The 23,295-nt window shown below is 47.1% G+C and overlaps 1 protein-coding gene across 1 annotated transcript in view; it reads left to right on the top strand.

Annotated features, from left to right (window-relative positions):
- The window catches only part of LOC148477622 (interferon-induced GTP-binding protein Mx3-like), a 123,788-nt gene extending 102,277 nt beyond the window's left edge, over window positions 1-21,511 (top strand). The window contains exons 9-12 of the mRNA XM_088456444.1: window positions 1,448-1,606; window positions 8,114-8,190; window positions 9,815-10,042; window positions 21,275-21,511. Of these exons, the coding sequence (XP_088312570.1) occupies window positions 1,448-1,606; window positions 8,114-8,190; window positions 9,815-10,042; window positions 21,275-21,511 (701 nt within the window). The remainder of the gene's footprint in view (window positions 1-1,447; window positions 1,607-8,113; window positions 8,191-9,814; window positions 10,043-21,274) is intronic.
- The last annotated feature ends 1,784 nt before the right edge of the window (window positions 21,512-23,295 follow it).

Raw genomic sequence — 23,295 nt, 5'->3', positions numbered from 1 at the left:
ACATAGTAGCCTCCAATTCATATTATGCCACACAGTAGCCTCCAATTCATATCATGCCACCTAGTAGCCTTCAATTCATATTAGGGCCAGTTTTTCATTGCTCAGAAGGCAGGGGAGGTGGAGCTGTGCAGTTACAAGTAAGATCCGGTCCTCCCAGTCCTGGGCAGGAAATGTACTCCTGACTGGGCAGAAATTAATTACAATTATAATACTGGTGATACTTATTTTGCCTTCTGTATGTATGTCTGAATGCATACCCCACCCACCACCTGATTTCAGCAGGACAGCCCATCCTTATGGATGTGTCCCACCTGAGGGCTGCAGTATCCCTCTGGGAGGGAAGGGGGGGGCAGCAGTTTGGAGAATGCTGTACACGCTACCAGTGTAACACAAAACATGGGTGCGACACATGTCCATGTCCAATTTCTGTGTGCACGCAGAAGGCACATGCACGAGGACCCAATCCTGTCTCCTAAATGTTGCTCTTTAGACTTAAGTGCCCCCCAAATCATTTATCCAGCTTTGCCCTTGCTGTGAATGTAATAGTACTGTAGGTGGTGTATTAGCTATTATTAGATCCAGATTAATATGTATATTCTAGTGCTGACAAGAGTATAAACCAATAACTCAAGTACTTCACAGACATGTGAAAGGGATATTGAAACTATAAAAAATTTGGATGTAGTAAATTATCTATGTTCAGGGACCTTTTGTCTGAATCATAAAAATAACATTATATTATAGTATCTGTTGTAGTGAAGTGATACAAATGTTACCTGAGAAATAGCTTTTCCAAGAGAATGAAAACATAAGCTCTAAGGGCCTGATTCAGAGCCGGACGCTATTTGCGGTCATTCGTTCAGAAAAAAGGGGTGGCTATTTGCAGTCTGTTCACGCCTCTATGTCTGAACGAGCGAACTAAACTTGCGGTCGTTTTTTGGGTAACTACGCCCCCTGGCCGCTCGCATCCTACGTCATGTCCGCTATTTATTAGATTAATCGAGTACATCGACCAGCGTATGAACTGCTCGCTATTCTTGTGGTTGGTTTTTCCTACCGCAATCTTGCGAGCAGTTCTAACTAGAAAATAACCCAGTGACGTGGTCAATGACGCTGCTGTATTAATTATGCACACGCATAAAACGCCCGTTTTGACCTTTAAGCACGCCTGCGATAGGATCTCCACTCCCCGTTTTCAAGTACCTTCCCCTGTTACCACCCACATACGCCTCCTCCTGTCACTCAAAATTGCAGGCATTCGCTATTTAGCGAACAAACGATCTTCGGCCGCACTGACTGGTTCGCACATGCGTATTACGATCCGTACACATGCGCAGTTGGGCAAACATCACTCGGAACGAACGAGCGGCCGCTTACGAGCGGCTCTGAATCAGGCCCTAAGTGCCGTGGTATTTCCTTCTATCTTTCTTTTTATCATTTATTATAGTTAACGATGATCTAAAAGAGGAAATTGAGGTATATGAGAGGCTGCACCGTGGGAAGGAGCTCCCAGGGTTTATTAATTATAAGATCTTTGAAGCACTCGTTAAAGAAAGAATTGGTAACATGGAAGATCCTGCCAGGGAAACGCTGAAAAAAGTGACAGGTGAGTATGTCCTGGCATCAATGTGTTTGTGGGTGTAAATAGCTTGCGTGAAAAATATCCCCCAACCTCCACAGTACAGAAGAAGGATGGTGCACTGGCAAAGAGAATCACCCTGCTATATCTTGGGGCTCCCCCTGTCCTCACCCCAACATGGCCCTGTGAAGCCCCATCTCTTTGAGTAAACCAGGTGCTTATACTAAAGCTTTCTCCTGGATTTACCAAGGTGTATATACTAGTGTTCTCTCCTGGTGTAACCCAGGCACATATACTAGTGTTCTCTCCTGGTGTAACCCAGGCGCATATACTACTGTTCTCTCCTAGTGTAACCCAGGCACATATACTACTGTTCTCTCCTGGTGTAACCCAGGCACATATACTACTGTTCTCTCCTGGTGTAACCCAGGCACATATACTACTGTTATCTCCTGGTGTAACCCAGGCACATATACTAGTTCTCTCCTGGTGTATCCCAGGCACATATACTACTGTTCTCTCCTGGTGTAACCCAGGCACATATATTTTACTGTTCTCTCCTGGTGTAACCCAGGCACATATACTACTGTTCTCTCCTGGTGTAACCCAAGCACATATACTACTGTTCTCTCCTGGTGTAACCCAGGCACATATACTACTGTTCTCTCCTGGTGTAACCCAGGCACATACACTACTGTTCTCTCCTGGTGTAACCCAGGCACATATACTACTGTTCTCTCCTGGTGTAACCCAGGCACATACACTACTGTTCTCTCCTGGTGTAACACGGGCACATATACTACTGTTCTCTCCTGGTGTAACCCAGGCACATATACTACTGTTCTCTCCTGGTGTAACCCAGGCACACTATACTACTGTTCTCTCCTGGTGTAACCCAGGCACATATACTACTGTTCTCTCCTGGTGTAACCCGGGCACATATACTACTGTTCTGTCCTGGTGTAACTCAGGCACATATACTACTGTTCTCTCCTGGTGTAACCCAGGCACATATACTACTGTTCTCTCCTGGTGTAACCCAGGCACATATACTACTGTTCTCTCCTGGTGTAACCCAGGTACATATACTACTGTTCTCTCCTGGTGTAACCCAGGCACATATACTACTGTTCTCTCCTGGTGTAACCCAGGCACATATACTACTGTTCTCTCCTGGTGTAACCCAGGCACATATACTACTGTTCTCTCCTGGTGTAACCTAGGCACATATACTACTGTTCTGTCCTGGTGTAACCCAGGCACATATACTACTGTTCTCTCCTGTTGTAACCCAGGCACATATACTACTGTTCTCTCCTGTTGTAACCCAGGCACATATACTACTGTTCTGTCCTGGTGTAACCCAGGCACATATACTACTGTTCTCTCCTGGTGTAACCCAGGCACATATACTACTGTTCTCTCCTGGTGTAACCCTGGCACATACACTACTGTTCTCTCCTGGTGTAACCCTGGCACATATATTACTGTTCTCTCCTGGTGTACCCCAGGCACATACACTACTGTTCTCTCCTGGTGTAACCCAGGCACATATACTACTGTTCTCTCCTGGTGTAACCCAGGCACATATACTACTGTTCTCTCCTGGTGTAACCCAGGCACATATACTACTGTTCTCTCCTGGTGTAACCCAGGCACATATACTACTGTTCTCTCCTGGTGTAACCCAGGCACATATACTACTGTTCTCTCCTGGTGTAACCCAGGCACATATACTACTGTTCTCTCCTAGTGTACCCCAGGCACATATACTACTGTTCTCTCCTGGTGTAACCCAGGCACATATACTACTGTTCTCTCCTGGTGTAACCCGGGCACATATACTACTGTTCTCTCCTGGTGTAACCCAGGCACATATACTACTGTTCTCTCCTGGTGTAACCCGGGCACATATACTACTGTTCTGTCCTGGTGTAACCCGGGTACATATACTACTGTTCTCTCCTGGTGTAACCCAGGCACATATACTACTGTTCTCTCCTGGTGTAACCCAGGCACATATACTACTGTTCTCTCCTGGTGTAACCCAGGCACATATACTACTGTTCTGTCCTGGTGTAACCCAGGCACATATACTACTGTTCTCTCCTGGTGTAACCCAGGCACATATACTACTGTTCTCTCCTGGTGTAACCCAGGCACATATACTACTGTTCTCTCCTGGTGTAACCCAGGCACATATACTACTGTGCTCTCCTGGTGTAACCCAGGCACATATACTACTGTGCTCTCCTGGTGTAACCCAGGCACATATACTACTGTTCTGTCCTGGTGTAACCCAGGCACATATACTACTGTTCTGTCCTGGTGTATCCCAGGCACATATACTACTGTTCTGTCCTGGTGTAACCCAGGCACATATACTACTGTTCTCTCCTGGTGTAACCCAGGCACATATACTACTGTTCTCTCCTGGTGTAACCCAGGCACATATACTACTGTTCTCTCCTGGTGTAACCCAGGTACATACACTACTGTTCTCTCCTGGTGTAACCCAGGCACATACACTACTGTTCTCTCCTGGTGTAACCCAGGCACATACACTACTGTTCTCTCCTGGTGTAACCCGGGCACATATACTACTGTTCTCTCCTGGTGTAACCCGGGCACATATACTACTGTTCTCTCCTGGTGTAACCCGGGCACATATACTACTGTTCTCTCCTGGTGTAACCCGGGCACATATACTACTGTTCTCTCCTGGTGTAACCCGGGCACACTATACTACTGTTCTCTCCTGGTGTAATCCAGGCACATATACTACTGTTCTCTCCTGGTGTAACCCGGGCACATATACTACTGTTCTGTCCTGGTGTAACTCAGGCACATATACTACTGTTCTCTCCTGGTGTAACCCAGGCACATATACTACTGTTCTCTCCTGGTGTAACCCAGGCACATATACTACTGTTCTCTCCTGGTGTAACCCAGGTACATATACTACTGTTCTCTCCTGGTGTAACCCAGGCACATACACTACTGTTCTCTCCTGGTGTAACCCTGGCACATATACTACTGTTCTCTCCTGGTGTACCCCAGGCACATATACTACTGTTCTCTCCTGGTGTAACCCAGGCACATATACTACTGTTCTCTCCTGGTGTAACCCAGGTACATATATTACTGCTCTCTCCTGGTGTAACCCAGCACATATATTACTGTTCTCTCCTGGTGTAACCCTGGCACATATACTACTGTTCTGTCCTGGAGTAACCCAGGCACATATACTACTGTTCTCTCCTGGTGTAACCCAAGCACATACACTACTGTTCTCTCCTGGTGTAACCCGGGCACATATACTACTGTTCTCTCCTGGTGTAACCCATGTTCTGTCCTGGTGTAACCCGGCACATATACTACTGTTCTCTCCTGGTGTAACCCAGGCACATACACTACTGTTCTCTCCTGGTGTAACCCAGGCACATATACTACTGTTCTCTCCTGGTGTAACCCAGGCACATACACTACTGTTCTCTCCTGGTGTAACCCAGCCAGATATACTACTGTTCTCTCCTGGTGTAACCCAGGCACATATACTACTGTTCTGTCCTGGTGTAACCCAGGCACATATACTACTGTTCTCTCCTGGTGTAACCCAGGCACATATACTACTGTTCTCTCCTGGTGTAACCGAGGCACATACACTACTGTTCTCTCCTGGTGTAACCCTGGCACATATACTACTGTTCTCTCCTGGTGTAACCCAGGCACATATACTACTGTTCTCTCCTGGTGTAACCCAGGTACATATACTACTGTTCTCTCCTGGTGTAACCCGGGCACATATACTACTGTTCTCTCCTGGTGTAACCCAGGCACATATACTACTGTTCTCTCCTGGTGTAACCCAGGCACATATACTACTGTTCTCTCCTAGTGTACCCCAGGCACATATACTACTGTTCTCTCCTGGTGTAACCCAGGCACATATACTACTGTTCTCTCCTGGTGTAACCCAGGCACATATACTACTGTTCTCTCCTGGTGTAACCCAGGCACATATACTACTGTTCTCTCCTGGTGTAACCCGTGCACATATACTACTGTTCTGTCCTGGTGTAACCCGGGCACATATACTACTGTTCTCTCCTGGTGTAACCCGGGCACATATACTACTGTTCTCTCCTGGTGTAACCCAGGCACATATACTACTGTTCTCTCCTGGTGTAACCCAGGCACATATACTACTGTTCTCTCCTGGTGTAACCCAGGCACATATACTACTGTTCTCTCCTGGTGTAACCCAGGCACATATACTACTGTTCTGTCCTGGTGTAACCCAGGCACATATATTACTGTGCTCTCCTGGTGTAACCCAGGCACATATACTACTGTTCTCTCCTGGTGTAACCCAGGCACATATACTACTGTTCTCTCCTGGTGTAACCCAGGCACATATACTACTGTTCTCTCCTGGTGTAACCCAGGTACATATACTACTGTTCTCTCCTGGTGTAACCCAGGTACATATACTACTGTTCTCTCCTGGTGTAACCCAGGCACATATACTACTGTTCTCTCCTGGTGTAACCCAGGTACATATACTACTGTTCTCTCCTGGTGTAACCCAGGTTGCATTTTGCGCTTGTGATTTAGATGCATTTTCTGCCAAACTTATCTCGGACCCTAAAAATTGTAAGCATATATTTCCCTGAATTTATAATCTCAGTAAAGGTGAGATGACGACAGCTATTCAGTCTACTCTCGGCTTGATCTGTTGTACCAGACCATTGCTATTCTAGCATCAATTATTTCTCGATTTACTGCGTAAGCCATCGATCTCATTGTTTGTGGAATTGCGCTTTGTTCTAAAGGCCAAAGGGCCTCATCCTGAGCAGCACGCAGTGCCGATGTTATTGTAGTTGTGTTTATTTGCAGCTGCGCATTCACGGAAAATTCTGAAAACCGCTAAGGTGTACGCGTTACCCAGAGTGTACGGACAAATCTGTAGCAATTCAGATGGACAGTATCAGAAATGTGGCACAAAAGTGACAGGCGTTCCTGGCCGGTGACTGGGAGCGAGGTGGCTAGAAATGTGGGCCGTTCAGTGGGAGTGTCGTGGGTGTGTTAATGTAAGCAGCTGCGTTCACAGACGCAAGCATAGGAGGCCGTGGTCAGACGGAGCCACTGCACGTGCCACGGGGCTGGTGGAATGTTCGATGGTGCGATCATAGTGGTGTCTAAGGACACACCAGTCGGTATTATAACGTGCGTGCACATTCGGTCGCACGGGTGTGCACAAGGGAAGGAGCTTGTAGGCCATTTGCATGAAGTCACAGACAGGTGTCCCCCAGTAGACGCTTCTCCATTTTTGAGTGCGTCTCAGTATCCGGCCCAAAAAGAGAGGTTTTTCCTTTTTATTGCTTCTTATTTTTACTTTTATTTAGTTGTACCCTGTACAGGATGCAGTCAGGAAGCCGATGATTGCAATGCCGACCGCCGGCTTCCCGACTGTCAAATCCCGGCAAGTGTCTAATGACAGGCGTCGAAATCCCGCCGCCTGTCATTAGACCTACGCCGGAAGCCCAACACCCGGCCTACCTATGGAGGGTAAGCCGGGCGCTGGCGTGGACAGCCGCGCAGGGGGGGGGGGTTAGGGGCTTCTGGGGGGGGACTTAGCGTTAGGTACCCCCTCGGGAGGTTAGGGTTAGGCTGGGGGAAGGGGGGGTTAGGGTTAGGCACCCCCGGGGGAAGGTTAGGGTTTGGCACCTCCCCAGGAGACTTAGGGTTAGGCTGCGGGGGAGGGGGGGTTAGGTTTAGGCACTTAGAGGGGGGTTAGGGTTAGGCACTTGGGGGGCAGGTAAGGGTTAGGCACCCCTAAGGGAGGGTTCGGGTTAGGGGGGAGTTAGGTTAGTTTATACTTACATTTACTGCAGTCGGGATCATCACTGGTGCCGGGCTTCCGCTGTCGGGATTTGAACCGCCGGCCAACTATGCTCTACTATCAATGTTTTTTTCTGTCACTACTGTAATTGGTTCACCTGTTCCTTAGGGTGATCATTCAGAAGCAGGACTTGGCTGTAGTTATTCCTTTGCTCAGTGCTAACTCCAAATTTCTGCCATAAAATATTTATGTTGTCTTACAAATATGGTTGATGTTATCATACCGTGGTAATAATACAGATGTGTCCACATACATCTATCCTCCGTGCGCTACAAGTCGCGCTACACATAACACGGGAGCTCTGTATGACGCTACGTTACAGTGTTACTGCCGCTGACACTGTAACGTAGCGTTTCTCATGCAGATACACCCGCACTCGCTCACAGAACATTAGGCATGCCGCATATCATCGTAATCAGCTTGTACTAGTTTTTCGCATCGCTGTGCGAATTAGACACATTTGAAGGTAAACAGTCGAATGAAAAGATGCTCGGCGCTACCGAGTCACGCCACGGCATGGCGCGACTAGAAGTGCTGTTTAGCGCGCAAGGAGGCTAGATGTATGAGGAGACAAATCTGTATTTCTATTTCTAGTTGTTCCACAGTGTGTGTTATTTTTCTATTCACAGAGATTGTACGCGACACTTTCAATGACATGGCAGAATCCCATTTTAAGGACTTTCAGAAGATCTGCAGGGTCACAAAGGTGAGTGCTGTTATTCTGACCTCATTTTGAAGACCCGTTAAGATTTCTGTCATGTTTAATGCTTATACCCACGGATTTGCTGAAAGTGTGTTCTTAATGGCACCATTGGTCCTAGGGTTACCGTACTCGCTGGCGCATGACTTACATTGTGGTCATAAAGAGACATAACAGAGGGTCCAATGGGTTTATGTGAGGTAAGACGGAATGTGAGGCGTGTGTGGGCGAGCCTGGCGCCGCAGTCCGTCATTGGCGACATCAATGGGGCTTCTGTCAGACAAGAAATCAATCGCAAGGTTTAAGACGGGAGGGGGCCGGAGGGCAGTGCACACCCTGCACCCATTATAGGCATGCCAACAAACTGAAGTCAGGACTGTCAGCGTATGAAGATATATGCAAAAGAAAACATTCTTCATTGCTAGCTTGATGTAATATGTTATATATGCTTGGATTGGGCGGCTGTGAGTAGCATTGTTGTCTGACAGCAGTAGGATTATGGGTTCACTGAGAGGGAGGGAGAAGCTACAGATGAGGCCCTGCCATGTCACCAAGGCTGTGAGCACAGCCAAGTCTGTAAAGAGAGACATGATATTCACCCATGCACTCTCCCCCCCATAGCCTCCATCCTGGGCGGGATACACAAACATAGGCCCTGATTCAGAGCCGGACGCTCTGAATCAGGGCCGTTTTTTTTTTTTTTTAGAACGGGCCCCCTGGCCGCTCGCATCGCTGTGGGTTCACATGGGAATGCCTCCGTTTGGGCAGCCACCCCCCCGGCCCGCCCTCCAAAGGGGGCGTGCTGTCACTCAACATTGACAGCACGCCCCCTTTGGTACGAGACCCGGAGCGACGGTTTGCCCATCGCTATCCGCGTCTTGCGCATGCACACTGGCCCACCATCGAGCCGGTAGCGAGCGCACAGCGCTTGCGACCGGGTCTGAATCAGGCCCATAGTGCGGTACTTACCGTCAGACATCACATCCGCACAGATCGCATATGCACTAAATATGCAATCAATAGCACAAAGGACAGCTCTTCCAATAAGAACTGTCCTTTGTGATCAGCGCTTCGCCCTGGACTTCCGAGTTTATGACCCGGGAGTCGATCTGCGCATGCACAGAGTGACTCGGCGGCCGCGGGGCATGCTGGGATGGATACAATCGGATCCCTTATACCAGCGCGATGTGGTAGTAGCCCATAAGCTGGCATTACGCTCCGCATCAGTGCCACGGCGGCCACCCAATAGTGCATATGGAATATGCGGTAAAACCCCGAAAACAGGGTTTTTATCGCATTTTCCATTCAGTGCATCCCGCCCACTGAGAGATAGATCTCACGGCGGCCATGTTCACAGAATAAACAGCACGTCCATGATGGCCGCCTCACCCTCTGCAATCACGCAAAATGCTATATCAGTAAAGAGTTAATATTATGAATTAGAGATATCGGGGGAGATGTATCAAACCATGGAGAGCGATAAAGTGCAGGAGTTGACTAAAGCAACCAATCAGCTTCTAAGTACAGTCTTTGAAGTGACAGAAGCTGATTGGTTGCTTTGGCCATGTTCCCCGAGGCCTGATACGTCTCCCCTGTGTCATGAATCCCGTCTCTCTCTCTTTTCTCCTAGATTAAAATTGAAAAAATGCGACAAATGCAAGAAAACATGGCAGACGAGGTCATTAGAACCCAGTTTTTGATGGAAAAGATGGTCTACTCTCAGGACAAATCATACCGGACTGAACTGGACGCCATACAAGCCAAACAAAATAAAAACAAATTTGGAATGGAGGTGAAGAAGTCAGTAACGCAGTGCTCTATCAAAGAGATGACGCATCACCTGGAAGCTTATTTTAAAGTAAGTTTTGGATGAATACTTGGGGGGATAATTGAGATGTTGGATGACAGGGAGTGATGATGGAAAAATGTCAACTTCTACCACCCTAACACTCCAGGTTTTAAAAATATCCATGCTTGTGTGTAGATGGCATCAGCAAGCTGACTGAGGTACTTTGTAAGACACCTGTGCTCAAGTATGGATATCCAGAAAACCTGGACTGTTAAGGGTGCCTTGAGGAACGAGTTTGGGAACCACTGCATTACAGGCATTCAAATAAATCAATAATTACCCATTACCTTAATATCCCAACACACACATGCCTCAGCTATGACCTAACGCTGACCGTGGTAATAAAGGAACTGATTCTAAGGGGTATATGTATTTACTAGAAGTGGAGATGTTGCCCATAGCAACCAATCAGATTCTACCTTTCATCTTCTAGAAGGTGCTAGAACAGGGGTGGGGACGTTATTCACAAGCAGGTGCAGGCCATGCCCCCTCCATGTGATGTCACACGGGGCAGGGCCACAATCGCCGGTGATTACAGCAATGCCCAGACCATCCTGAGGATGCTCCGGGGAGTTGTAAGGGCAGCGGTGTGACCGTACGAAGCGTCCAGGCGGCACATAGGGTGCCATTCTAGGCACCCTGCTAGCCAGATGAGGCTAGCAGAAAAAAGCTCTGAGTGCCAGACCAAATGATTCCAAGGGCCTTATATGGCCCCCGGGCCTGAGGTTCCCCATCCCTGTGCTAGATAAATAAGTAGTATCTGATTGGTTGCTATGAGCAACAACTCCACTTCTAAAACCCGCACTTTAGTACATATACCCCTAAATTGGATATATCACAGATTGCAAATGGCGAATTGTTGCAGGTGCGAGTTTACACATTGTTGCATATGTCCGTCCTGACCAGAACTTGGCCGGATCTGTTCTTCCATGAAATAGTGTGTTTCAGGGGTATGAACTGCGAGCGCATGGAAGCAACCCTGACTTGTGGGTGTGTCGTTGGTGTGTATCAAAAGCTCTGCGTGATTCTGCTTGGTGCGTACGTGGAAGGGACGCATGTTTCTGACGGATCTCTTGCATCCAGCATGGGGCTGGCGCATGTGCCGATACTAGTGATAGTCGCGGCCCCCAGCTTAAAGTAAAATGACATATCGCTTTATCTCAGAGGCCTACCACAAAGATTTGAGCATATTGTCAGATATTCGGAACAACGAGCATTGCCCGCCGAGGTTTTCTATTTGTCCAGCTACCGTAGCCCATACATTAGTGTGCGCTTAAATCCTGGTCTTTTCAATTCAATTCCATCTGCTGCCACTTATGCAGCCCAACCTTCATTCATTTCAACTATTTATTTTTTTTTCTCCTAAAATACTGCTCACTTTATGGGACTATTTATTAAACAAATTTTGCAGTAAATCCCCTGATATGTTCCATTTTTTTTGGGTGGGTGGGGAGGGGGGACACCTGAAAAACGAAAACATTTCCTGAATATACGACGAGGGACCCACGGCAGATATCTGCTGCGCTTCCCCTGTTTCCGATCACTATAGCAGCCCCCATCATTTTCTACCTGGGCGGTTATATTGTGAAATTTGCCAAGCTCCGGAATGCGAATGACAGTAGGAAGCTGCCCCCACCATGGCTAGTGGTGGATACACTCAATGTCGCAAAAGGTTATTGACTTAATCAATGGTTCCGCTTATTTGTGGCCACTAACTTATGGACTTGTCTACTCACGGCCTGGACAACAAGACTCTCTGCAGAGCCGCTCACTGGGACATAAGTAACCAACATCAAACGTTGGAGCAGTCATTGTAGTTACTTGAAAAAGGTGAAATAAGATGTTTGTGGAGTCAGAAAAAATAGGGGGAGATGTACTAAAGGGGAAAATGCAATATATATATATATATATATATAATATATATATATATATATATATATGTAAATATACATATATCTATATCTGTGTATATATATTGTGATAGAAGCACTGGTAAAGTGGTCAATGGCAGGTACATTTGTCCTAGGTTTTTTGGCCTATGTGTTCTAAAACCCCCCAGGAGTTCTACGGCTGCTGTGTGTGTAAAGAGGGAGTCTATCTACCCCAGGAGGGGGATCCCTATCCCGACTGTGTCACAAGTGGTGGAGAATGCGGGCAATAACACACTGAAATTGCAGCAAGGAAACATTTTCGTTTAACATTTAAAGGGACAGACAGCAATTCGTCAATGTGGATATAAAGTTGTGTCCTTTGAAATCCATAGAGGTGGCGTCCGCAGATGCTTAGGGAATCCAGATTCTGCTTCCAACCTACACCCCAAGACAAAATGGAGGACATTGTTAAAGCCTTGCTCCAAGCTACGGCAGCTCAGCAGGAAACGAACAAACTGCAGCAGGAAGCTACCAGAGCTCAACAGGAATCCACCAATGTCCAACTGTTGGCTCTGGAGACAGCCCAGAGGCAACAACAAGTCGCCATCGAGGAAACCCGCCAGGCCTTAAAAGAGGTAGTACAACACTTGGTAGCCTGGACTGGAGATGCTTCCACTGACCCTCCAACCCACACTCGATCTATACGAGCCAGTCATTTTTTGCAGAAGATGACCCAGAGCGATGACGTGGAGGGGTATCTTACAGCCTTTGAGAGAACCGCGGAAAGGGAGAGTTGGCCCAAGGAACAGTGGGCAAGTCTTGTGGCACCCTTCCTGTCTGGAGAACCACAAAAGGCCTACTATGATTTACGCCTGGATGATGCCAAGGACTATGCAAAGTTAAAACGGGAGATCCTAACCCGCTTGGGAGTCACCTCATTTGTTCGGGCCCAACGAGTCCACCGCTGGGAGTTCCAAATGGAAAAACCTCCACGCTCACAGATGCGTGACCTCGTCCATCTAACCACAAAATGGCTGCAGCCCGAGACGCTGACAGGACCACAGATTGTGGAAAGAGTCGTGATGGACCGGTATCTACGATCGCTACCTGAATCTCTGCGCAAGTGGGTGAGCCATGCAGACCCTAAGTCCGCAGACCAGCTAGTCGAACTTACGTGGCGGCTGAGGAACTGTTAAGTCTGCCCCACCGAGCTCCGATGGCACAATGGCGAACTCCCATCTGCACTGGTAAGACTGTTCCAGGGGACAAGGGTGCTGGGCGATGGAATGTACCTAAGACTGAGGAACCTGGTTCCTTCCCCGTAAAAGACTAGATTATAATGTGATTCAGTGTTTCCGATGTGGTGGCTTCGGGCATATTGCAGCTAATTGTCCACTTACCTCTGAACCTATGCAATGTGTTACTGCTTGTGTATACTGCAGGGGGTCTTTCTTTGCACAGCCAGCCTGTACTGCCGACCGGCGGGCTGAGACTGATAAGCACTTACTGTAGAAGGCAACTGTGTAGAGGCTCTGTTAGATTCTGGTAGCCTGGTGACACTTGTGAAAGCTGAGCTGGTGAACCCCTTGAAGCATAAGGGGAAAACTGTTGGTGTGACCTGCATACATGGGGACACTCGCTATTATAATACTGCAGAAGTGAACATCGAGACATCATGTGGTTCCGCGATAGTCTCTGTGGGTTTGGTACATGTATGATGCAATATTGGGGAGAGACTTTGCTCACTTCTGGAAGTTATGGGAAAGCCGATTTTGCATAGAGGTAAATCACCCTGACCCGTTTGAGAGGGTTACTGACGTAGTAGCAGAGTCAGAGATGTTCCCTTTTTCTAGTATGATTGGCGAACTAGAGAATGCGGAGCGTGATGGTGGCTCGCCAAGTGATGTGCCTCCCACTGAGGTGGGTAGTGTTGTTGAGCCAGTTGATCGTCTGCCTGATTTAGAGGTCAGAAGAGAGGTCTTTGCCGTGGAGCAGTTAAATGACCCTACTCTGGTAAAAGCCAGGGAGAATGTCAAGGTGATCAATGGTAAACCCATAGACCCCGATAGTCCTTTGTCATATCCTCACATGGCAGTATGTCAGGATTTGTTGTATCAGGTGACTAAGAAGGGGGAAGATATTGTGGAACAATTAATAGTTCCCAAAGCATACAGAACAGTGTTAGATCTGGCCCATAGTCATATAAGGGAAGGCCACCTAGGGGTAGAGAAAGCTACTGAGCGAATTGTGCTGAGGTTTTTTTGGCCCGGGGTCCATAAAGAGGTATCTGACTATTGTGCATCCTGCCCTGAATGTCAGTATCATGCTCCAAGGCCACATTTCAAAAGTCCCCTGGTTCCGTTACCCATTATTGAGGTTCTGTTTGAAAGAATAGCTATGGATTTGGTTGGGCCATTAATGAAATCTGCCCGAGGCCATCAGTATATTTTGGTGATAATGGATTACGCTACCAGGTACCTAGAAGCGATACCATTACGCAATACGTCAACCAAGACCATTGCTACAGAATTAGTCCATGTCTTTAGCAGGTTGGGAATACCTAAGGAGATCCTGACTGATCAAGGTACTCCATTTATGTCAAAAATCATGAAGGAGTTCTGCCGCCTGTTTAAAATTGACCAATTAAGAACCTCTGTGTACCATCCCCAGACTGATGGGTTAGTGGAGAGGTTTAATAAAAATTTAAAACACATGCTAAGGAAAGTAGTGGACATCGATGGTAGAGATTGGGATTACTTGTTACCTTATTTGCTGTTGGCCATAAGAGAGGTTCCCCAATCCTCCACAGGGTTTTCCCCTTTTGATTCATTGTATTACTAGACATTGCCAAAGAGACATGGAAGGGGCAGTCCAGTCCGTATAAAACAGTTATTGAGCATGTTTCTCAAATGCAAGAAAGAATTGCTGCTGTGGTGCCGATAGTAAGAGGGCACTTGGAACAGGCCCAACAGGCACAGCAGAGGGTATACAACCGCAGTGCTCACTTACGCAACTTTGCTCCTGGGGACAGAGTGTTGGTGTTGGTTCCCACAGTAGAAAGTAAACTTTTGGCTAAATGGCAAGGACCCTTTGAAATCTTAGAAAAAGTATGGCAGGTCAATTATAAAGTTTACCAGCCAGGGAAAAGAAAGCCAGAACAGATATACCATGTAAATCTTATAAATCCCTGGAAGGATAGAGCAGCACTGTCAGCCATCCGAGCCCCTCCAGTAAACCCAGGGCCCATGGTACCCGAAGTGACAGTGGCAAAAACCCAGTCAACAGCAGGAAGTTAAGGAATTTCTGATCAGAAATAGGGTGCTGTTTTATGACATACTGTACCAGGGAAAACCACGGTCATCACACATGACATAATCACTGACCCAGGGGTTAAGGTTAACCTAAAGCCTTATAGGTTACCAGAAGCCCAAAGGAATCAGTGTTGAAGGAAATTAAATAAATGTTAGAGTTGGGTGTAATTGAAGAATCGCATAGTGAGTGGTCAAGTCCCATTGTGCTCATTCCAAAACCCAACGGGAGTGTGCGATTCTGCAATGACTTCCGGAAATTGAACAGTGTGTCAAAGTTTGATGCCTACCCTATGCCTAAGGTGGACAAACTAATTGAAAGGCTGGGGACAGCCAGATATTTAACTACTTTTGACTTAACCAAAGGGTATAGGCAAGTGCCGTTAACTGAGAACGCCAAAGAAAACAGCAAAAAGGAGAGGGGGGGAGGAGCAGGTGCACACTATAAGCACTAAGAATACAAATGATCAAAATATCTATAATAGACTGCAATAATTAACATGGTTTTAAATGTAAGGTTTCTTAGTACATGTTTGGCCAAAGATGTTTGCCCACCTACCACGTCACGGTGAACCTTATACAGGTGGGTCCCTAACATCTCTAATACTGACACACTAATTAATTTATCTAGGACTTACCTATCATAGAGCCCATTAGATGTGTGTACTGCAATGCAAGGACCCATACCAGTTAAAATCACTACTGGTCTCAGCATGGTAGCACCTATTATCATGTTTAATATTAGGATGTGCAGCCCAGCCCCTCCCAACGCCAAAGAAAATACAGCTTTTTCTGCACCAGGAGGTTGTTTCAATACAAGATGTTGCCCTTTGGGCTACATGGGGCACCTGCTACCTTTCAAAGAATGATGGATAGGATTCTAAGACCCCATAAACAGTATGCTGCTGCTTATCTGGATGATATGGTCATTCATAGTCCTGATTGGCAGTCTCACTTGCCCAGAGTACAAGCAGTGTTGGACTCCATCTATAAGGCAGGTTTGACAGCCAACCCAAAAAAGTGTTGTCTGGGGATGGAAGAAGTAGGTGAGAGCCTTCTTAGGCATCACTGGGTATTATAGGAGGTTTATACCCAATTTTGCCACCATTGCAGTCCCACTGACTGACCTTACCAAAGGCAAACAGAGAGTCATGGTGGAATGGAGTCCTGAAGCAGAGAAGGCTTTCCAGGAGTTAAAAATAGCGTTATGTACCCAACCAGTTCTGATGACCCCTGATTTTGACAGAGAGTTTGTTGTACAAACTGATGCGTCAGATGTAGGCATCGGAGTGGTCCTGTCCCAAAGCAAAGAGGGTGAAGAACACCCGATTTTCTTCTTATGCTGTAAATTAAATGTACATGAAAGAAACTATGCTGCGGTCGAGAAAGAAGCATTGGCCATAAAGTGGGCGTTAGAGACTCTCAGGTACTACTTGGTGGGAAGAAAGTTCAGATTGATCACTGACCATGCCCCTCTGAAGTGGATGTCAGAAAACAAGGACAGTAATGCGAGAATAACAAGATGGTTCTTGGCATTACAAACCTTTAAATTTACGGTAGAACACAGGCCAGGAAGCCAGCTGGCCAATGCAGATGCTTTGTCACGTGTCCATTGTTTGGGGGCTGCGGTTGTTCCGCCCCACAGGTCGAAACAAAGGGGGGGATATGCGATAGAAGCACTGGTAAAGTGGTAAATAGCAGGTACATTTGTCCTAGGTTTTTGGCCTATGCGTTCTAAAAAAATCCCAGGAGAAGTCTGTTTTGTAAGCAGATCAGAGTATCGGCTTTTGGAAAAGCCGGTTTGGGTCCTGGCAGTGTGGATGTGAGTAGAGGGAGGGCTTCATCCATAGGCCACTCCAGGTTTTGGGCCTTTCAGCCTTGTAGCAGGCTCATTAGGGCTTACAGCTGGAACTGGCTGATATAAGCTGTGTTCAGTTGTAGCTGAGTGTCTCACACCTGGGGAAGTAGGCATGCAGGCTAGCATGTCCATAGACACTGTTATGACAACCCTGTAAGTACTGTGCACGTGCTGTTGTTGATGGTGTGGGCAGTAGGCCCTACCGTCCTGGTGGTGAGGTTACCTACTGTTTAGTTATTGCCCAGACGGGCTAAGATTTTGTATTATAACTTGTTATATTCATTTGGCACAATAAAGACTGGCGCCGACCATTTTGTACGAGAACCCCAGACTTGTGTCCTGTTTCTACGGCTGCTGTGTGTGTAAAGAGAAGGGACCCCTATCCCGACTGTGCCACAAGATATATATATATATGTGTGTGTGTATGTGTACGTGTGTGTGTGTATATATATATATATATGTATATATTAGGGGTGTGCACCGGCCACTTTTCGTGTTTTGGTTTTGGATCTTTCTTTGTGTTTTGGATCGGGATTGGTTTTGCCAAAACCACCCTTCCGTGTTTTGGGTTCTGGGTTTTGTGTTTTGGATCTGTATTTTTTTTTAAAAAAGCATAAAAACAGCTAAAATCACAGAATTTGTGTGTTTTTCTGCTCCTATGCTATTATTAACCTCAATAACCTTAATTTCCACTCATTTCCAGTCTATTCTGAACACCTCACACCTCACAATAGTGTTTTTATATCCAAAAGGTTGCACCGAGGTAGCTGGATGACTATGCTAAGAGATACGAGTGGGCGGCACAAACACGTGGCCCATCTAGGAGTGACACTGCAGTGGCAGACAGGATGGCAGTTTGAAAAACTAGGCCCCAAACAGTACATAATTCAAAGAAAAAAAAGAGGTGCAAGATGGAATTGTCCTCCCACCCACCCTTATGTTGTTTAAACAGGACATGCACACTTTAACAAACCAAACATTTCAGCGCCAGGGTCTGCCACACGACTGTGGCTGAAATGATTGGTTCGTTTGGGCCCCCACAAAACAAGCTGGCAATTAATCTGTCCCTGCACAAACTGGCTCTACGGAGGCAAGATGTCGTCCTCATCCTCCGATTCCTCACCCTCTTCAGTGTTGTGTACATCCTCATCCTCACAGAGTATTAATTCGTCCCCGCTGGAATCCACAACCACAGGTCCCTCTGTACATTCTGGAGGCTGGTCTCCCTGGAAGAGTTGATAATTCATTTTATGAACATCATCTTCTCCACATTTTGTGGAAGCAACGTCCTACGCCTTTTGCTGACAAGGTTCCCGGCTGCACTAAACACTCTTTCGGAGTACACACTGGAGGGGGGGGCAACTCAGGTAAAATAGAGCCAGTTTATACAGGGACCTCCAAATTGCTTCTTTTTCCTGCCAGTACAGGTACGGACTGTCTGACATGCCTACTTGGATGCTGTCACCGATGTAATCCTTTAACAGACAGACGCACGCTTGTCGCTGCTGCTTTAAGGATGCAGGTGCGGCTACATCCCACACATTTCACAAAGACAGAAAAAAAAGAAGAATATTTTTATTGTTTGTGGAGCGCACTTTGAGGGTGTCACCACCCTTTAACAGACAGACGCACGCTTGTCGCTGCTGCTTTGAGGATGCAGGTGCGGCTACATCCCACACATTTCACAAAGACAGAAAAAAAAAGAAGAATATTTTTATTGTTTGTGGAGCGCACTTTGAGGTTTACACCACCCTTTAACAGACAGACGCACGCTTGTCGCTGCTGCTTTAAGGATGCAGGTGCGGCTACAGCCCACACATTTCACAAAGACAGAAAAAAAAAGAAGAATATTTTTATTGTTTGTGGAGCGCACTTTGAGGGTTACACCACCCTTTAACAGACAGACGCACGCTTGTCGCTGCTGCTTTAAGGATGCAGGTGCGGCTACAGCCCACACATTTCACAAAGACAGAAAAAAAAAGAAGAATATTTTTATTGTTTGTGGAGCGCACTTTGAGGGTTACACCACCCTTTAACAGACAGACGCACGCTTGTCGCTGCTGCTTTGAGGATGTAGGTGGAATCTAGACGGGATTTGGAACCGGGGACACAATACCTCCATCAATTGTCTAAATCCCACTGCACTAATGGCGGATACCGGACCCACGTCTAACACCAACATAGCAGTCAAGGCCTCAGTTATACGTTTTGCTTCAGGATGACTGCTGTCGTACTTCATCCTCATCGCTAGGGACTGTTGGAGGGTCAATTGTTTAGTAAAAGTGGTGGTGTTCCTACTTCCTCTCTGGGATGATGAACAACTCCAAGCAGCAGCAACAGCACTAGGAGGAAGTGGTTCTTGATCTTTCCCTATTTTATTTTTATCAGAGAAAGTTTGGTCCTCCATTTATGTTATATTGATATATATGTGCGGCTAAAGCGCACACAAACAGAAAATATTTTTTTATTTTTGCTGGAGAGTAGTGCACTTTGTGGGTTACACCACCCTTTAAGAAATGAGCCAGCCGGCTCTTTACTTATGGGACACAGGCGCACGCTTGGCACTACTTTGTTGATGCACGTGCGGCTACTGCGCACACAATTCACAAACACAGAAAAAATATTTTGTTATTTGGTTTGGAGTGTACTTTGGGGGTTACAGCACCCTTTAACGGTCAAGCCAGCCGGCCCTTTACTTCTGACACAGGCGCACGCTTGGCACTATTTTGTTGATGCAAGTGCGGCTACTGCGCACACAATTCACAAACACAGAAAATATTTTTTTATTTGGTTTGGACTGGAGTGTACTTTGGGGGTTACAGCACCCTTTAACGGTCAAGCCAGCCGGCCCTTTACTTATGACACAGGCGCACGCTTGGCACTATTTTGTTGATGCAAGTGCGGCTACTGCGCACACAATTCACAAACACAGAAAATATTTTTTTATTTGGTTTGGACTGGAGTGTACTTTGGGGGTTACAGCACCCTTTAACGGTCAAGCCAGCCGGCCCTTTACTTATGACACAGGCGCACGCTTGGGACTACTTTGTTGATGCACGTGCGGCTACTACGCACACAATTCACAAACACAGAAAATATTTTGTTATTTGGTTTGGAGTGTACTTTGGGGATTACAGCACCCTTTAACGGTCAAGCCAGCCGGACCTTTACTTATGACACAGGCGCACGCTTGGCACTACTTTGTTGATGCACGTGCGGCTACTGCGCACACAATTCACAAACAGAAAAAATATTTTGTTATTTGGTTTGGAGTGTACTTTGGGGGTTACAGCACCCTTTAACGGTCAAGCCAGCCGGCCCTTTACTTATGACACAGGCGCACGCTTGGCACTACTTTGTTGATGCACGTGCGGCTACTGCGCACACAATTCACAAACACAGAAAAAATATTATTTTTTTAGCACTTAGGGGGAGCACCCCTGATGGACAGAGCACCCCCTGGACAACACTACAGCACCCTTTAGGACTGGGACACAGCCCCTATGGAGAACTGACTGCACAACACAGTCCAGCCAGCCCCTATGGACTTTGAAGTAGTGGACAACAGCAGCACAGCACAGCACAGCACAACACAACACTACACTACACTACACAGCCCAGCCAGCCCTAACTCCCACCCTCCCTCTTCACTGTCCACAGCCGAGTGAGAAAATGGCGCCGACGCGGGTACCTTATATAGGATCCAGAACCCGCGAGACCCGGAAGGCGGGATGATGACGTTTTGCCTCGATTTCAGATCCGAGTCAGGCGGGAAAAGTTGAGCCTGACTCGGATCGGCCTCGGATCGGGGGGGCTCGGGGGGGTTCGGATTTCAGAAATCCGAACCCGCTCACCCCTAGTATATATATTATATATATATATATATATAGCTATATATATATATATATAGCTATATGAGCCCCCGCGCAGAAGGACTTCTGGGTGTTCAACTCAGAAGTCCCTCTGCCCGGCAGCATCGCAAAGGACAGCTCTTATTGGGAGAGCTGTCCTTTGCGAAATCATTAGTACATACCGCGGAAATGAACCGCGGTATGTACGCGAAGTCAGGGATCCGGAAGCAATGCTTAGTACATCTCCCCCAATCTCTCTCTTTTCCTCAGGAGCTGCAGGTGCAGGTCTGCATAACCCATTGTAAATTACTAGTTGGCTGTCATCCATCACAAGTGTTGTATTTGCCTTACAGGGAGCAGCGGATCGCCTCTGCAATCAGGTCCCCATGATCATCCAGTTTCATGTTTTACAAGAACACGGAAAAAAGCTGCAGAGGGAGATGCTGCAAATTCTGCAGGAGAGAGACCAGTACGACGATCTCCTGAAGGAGAATAAAGATCTCTCGGGCACCAGGAATTTCCTGAACCAAAGGATTCACCGGTTGTCAGAGGCACAAAACCGTCTGCTCTGTTTCTCCGAGGCTAAATAATAGTCATCCACTTCCTTTATGTAATATGTAATAGCCTGCGCCAATCAGGCAACGGGCGCAATTCCGCCGAGTCTACAGTATTTTTAAAGCGGCCAATCATTTTAAATGCAAAACCAGGTCGGTTTTGCCATTTAAATGATCAACGCTTTTAAAATTACGGGCAGGCTCACCAGAATCGCACCCATTGCCTGCGTCCAATCCCTGCCATTTTTCGCTAAATAGAACACTACATTGTCAACTTACCAGCCATGTAGTTGTTTTCTTATTTATTGTGTTGCAAATTATTATTTTTCTTTGCTGCAATAACACATAGGGGGATATTTTGCTATTTGGCCGCTGCTGGCACTGGTGGATGTTACATTTAACCACAGATGACAAAGCAATATAAATACACATTCCCCTCCCACAATCTAACTCGCAGCTCACAGGCAGCCATGTTCCCCCTTACACGATCACATGATTGCCACTGTCTTCCACAAGATCTGTGCACTGAGACCTTAAATAGTCTGCACTGCTGTTAGAGTTTTGATGCTCTGATTGGCTATTAACTTTCCTGATCCCTCCCACATGGAAAGAGTCGCACATAATGAAGGAGGAGGAATACATACATCTGCGTGCAATGCCAGCACCAGGGTCCCTGTACATTGTACTTTTGTTGCATTAGGGATGTGAATAAGACACATATTTTGTGAAAATGTTTGTTGTGGGACAGATGGCGCATCTTCTCCGCAATGTCCGTGGCTCGCCAAATGGGGCAATTTGTCATGATGTGATAATAGGTGTATGTGGACACATCTGTACCTGGGTCCTGGAGGGAACCAACCCTCCTCCACGCCACAACTCATTACAACAACCCATAACTTCTGCAGGGAGCCCACAATAGGACATGTGCTTGTGTCTTTTTGCCTGACCATGTCCCCTAATATCGGGGCCTGGCTGAGCTCTTGGAAGCCCTGGTGACTTGCTGAAAAACAAGCATACTCCATAGGAAGCGTTGGCACGCAGACTGACGATGATTGCATTGTGCACATGCATACGCATCGCAGTGCGCGTGCACAAAACAGTCCGGGTTATCGGGATGCGTTCGCTCGCTGCGCATAGACTGCTCATCTGAGCGAGTGACAGGAGAAGCCGTTTGTGGGTGGTGACAGGGGCTGGTCTATGAAAACGGGGGAGTGGAGGTGCAAACGCAGGCTTGCCCGAGCGTCTTACCACCGTTCTAGCGGCGTGCATAATTAAGACGCAGCATCATAGTACACGTCTCCTGGCTGAATTTCACACTGAAGTGCTCGCAGTGCTTGTGGTAGGGTATGGTCAACCACAAGCGCTGCGTTCACTTCCGATGGTACCGATGGTTGCATACACTTCCTGGAGATGACGTGCGCGAGTGGGCGTCTTAAGACAGGCTGGTGGGTGTCTGCATACACAGAGCGATCAAAGGCCAAGACATAGTGGGCGTGCTAATGCCTTGCCGTGCGATCGCCTGCCTTGCTGCTAGTTAGCCGGATTTGCATACGCATCGAGCGAGCGGGTCTGAATTGAGCCCAGTATCCACTATATATTATACTATACTGGAGATATTTCCCTTCTCCCACACTGTCCTGCCTCCATATACAGCAACTCTGTCAGTAGAACCACATTTGACATTTTCTGGCAAATATCCCCTGTCCAGCGGTGAATGACATGGTTTCCGCATCCTTGTTTTTAAGTGGCTAGAAGCAGGGCATCCTCAGCAGTTAACTCCCCATGTGGGAAGTGTTGGATTACAGCCACTGATGTGACAG

Source organism: Taudactylus pleione, unplaced genomic scaffold, assembly GCF_031769625.1.
Source record: "Taudactylus pleione unplaced genomic scaffold, aTauple2 ptg000704l, whole genome shotgun sequence".
NCBI classification, from domain to species: domain Eukaryota; kingdom Metazoa; phylum Chordata; class Amphibia; order Anura; family Myobatrachidae; genus Taudactylus; species Taudactylus pleione.
The sequence above is the reverse complement of the archived record's forward strand: the minus strand, read 5'-3'. Positions and strand labels throughout refer to the sequence as shown.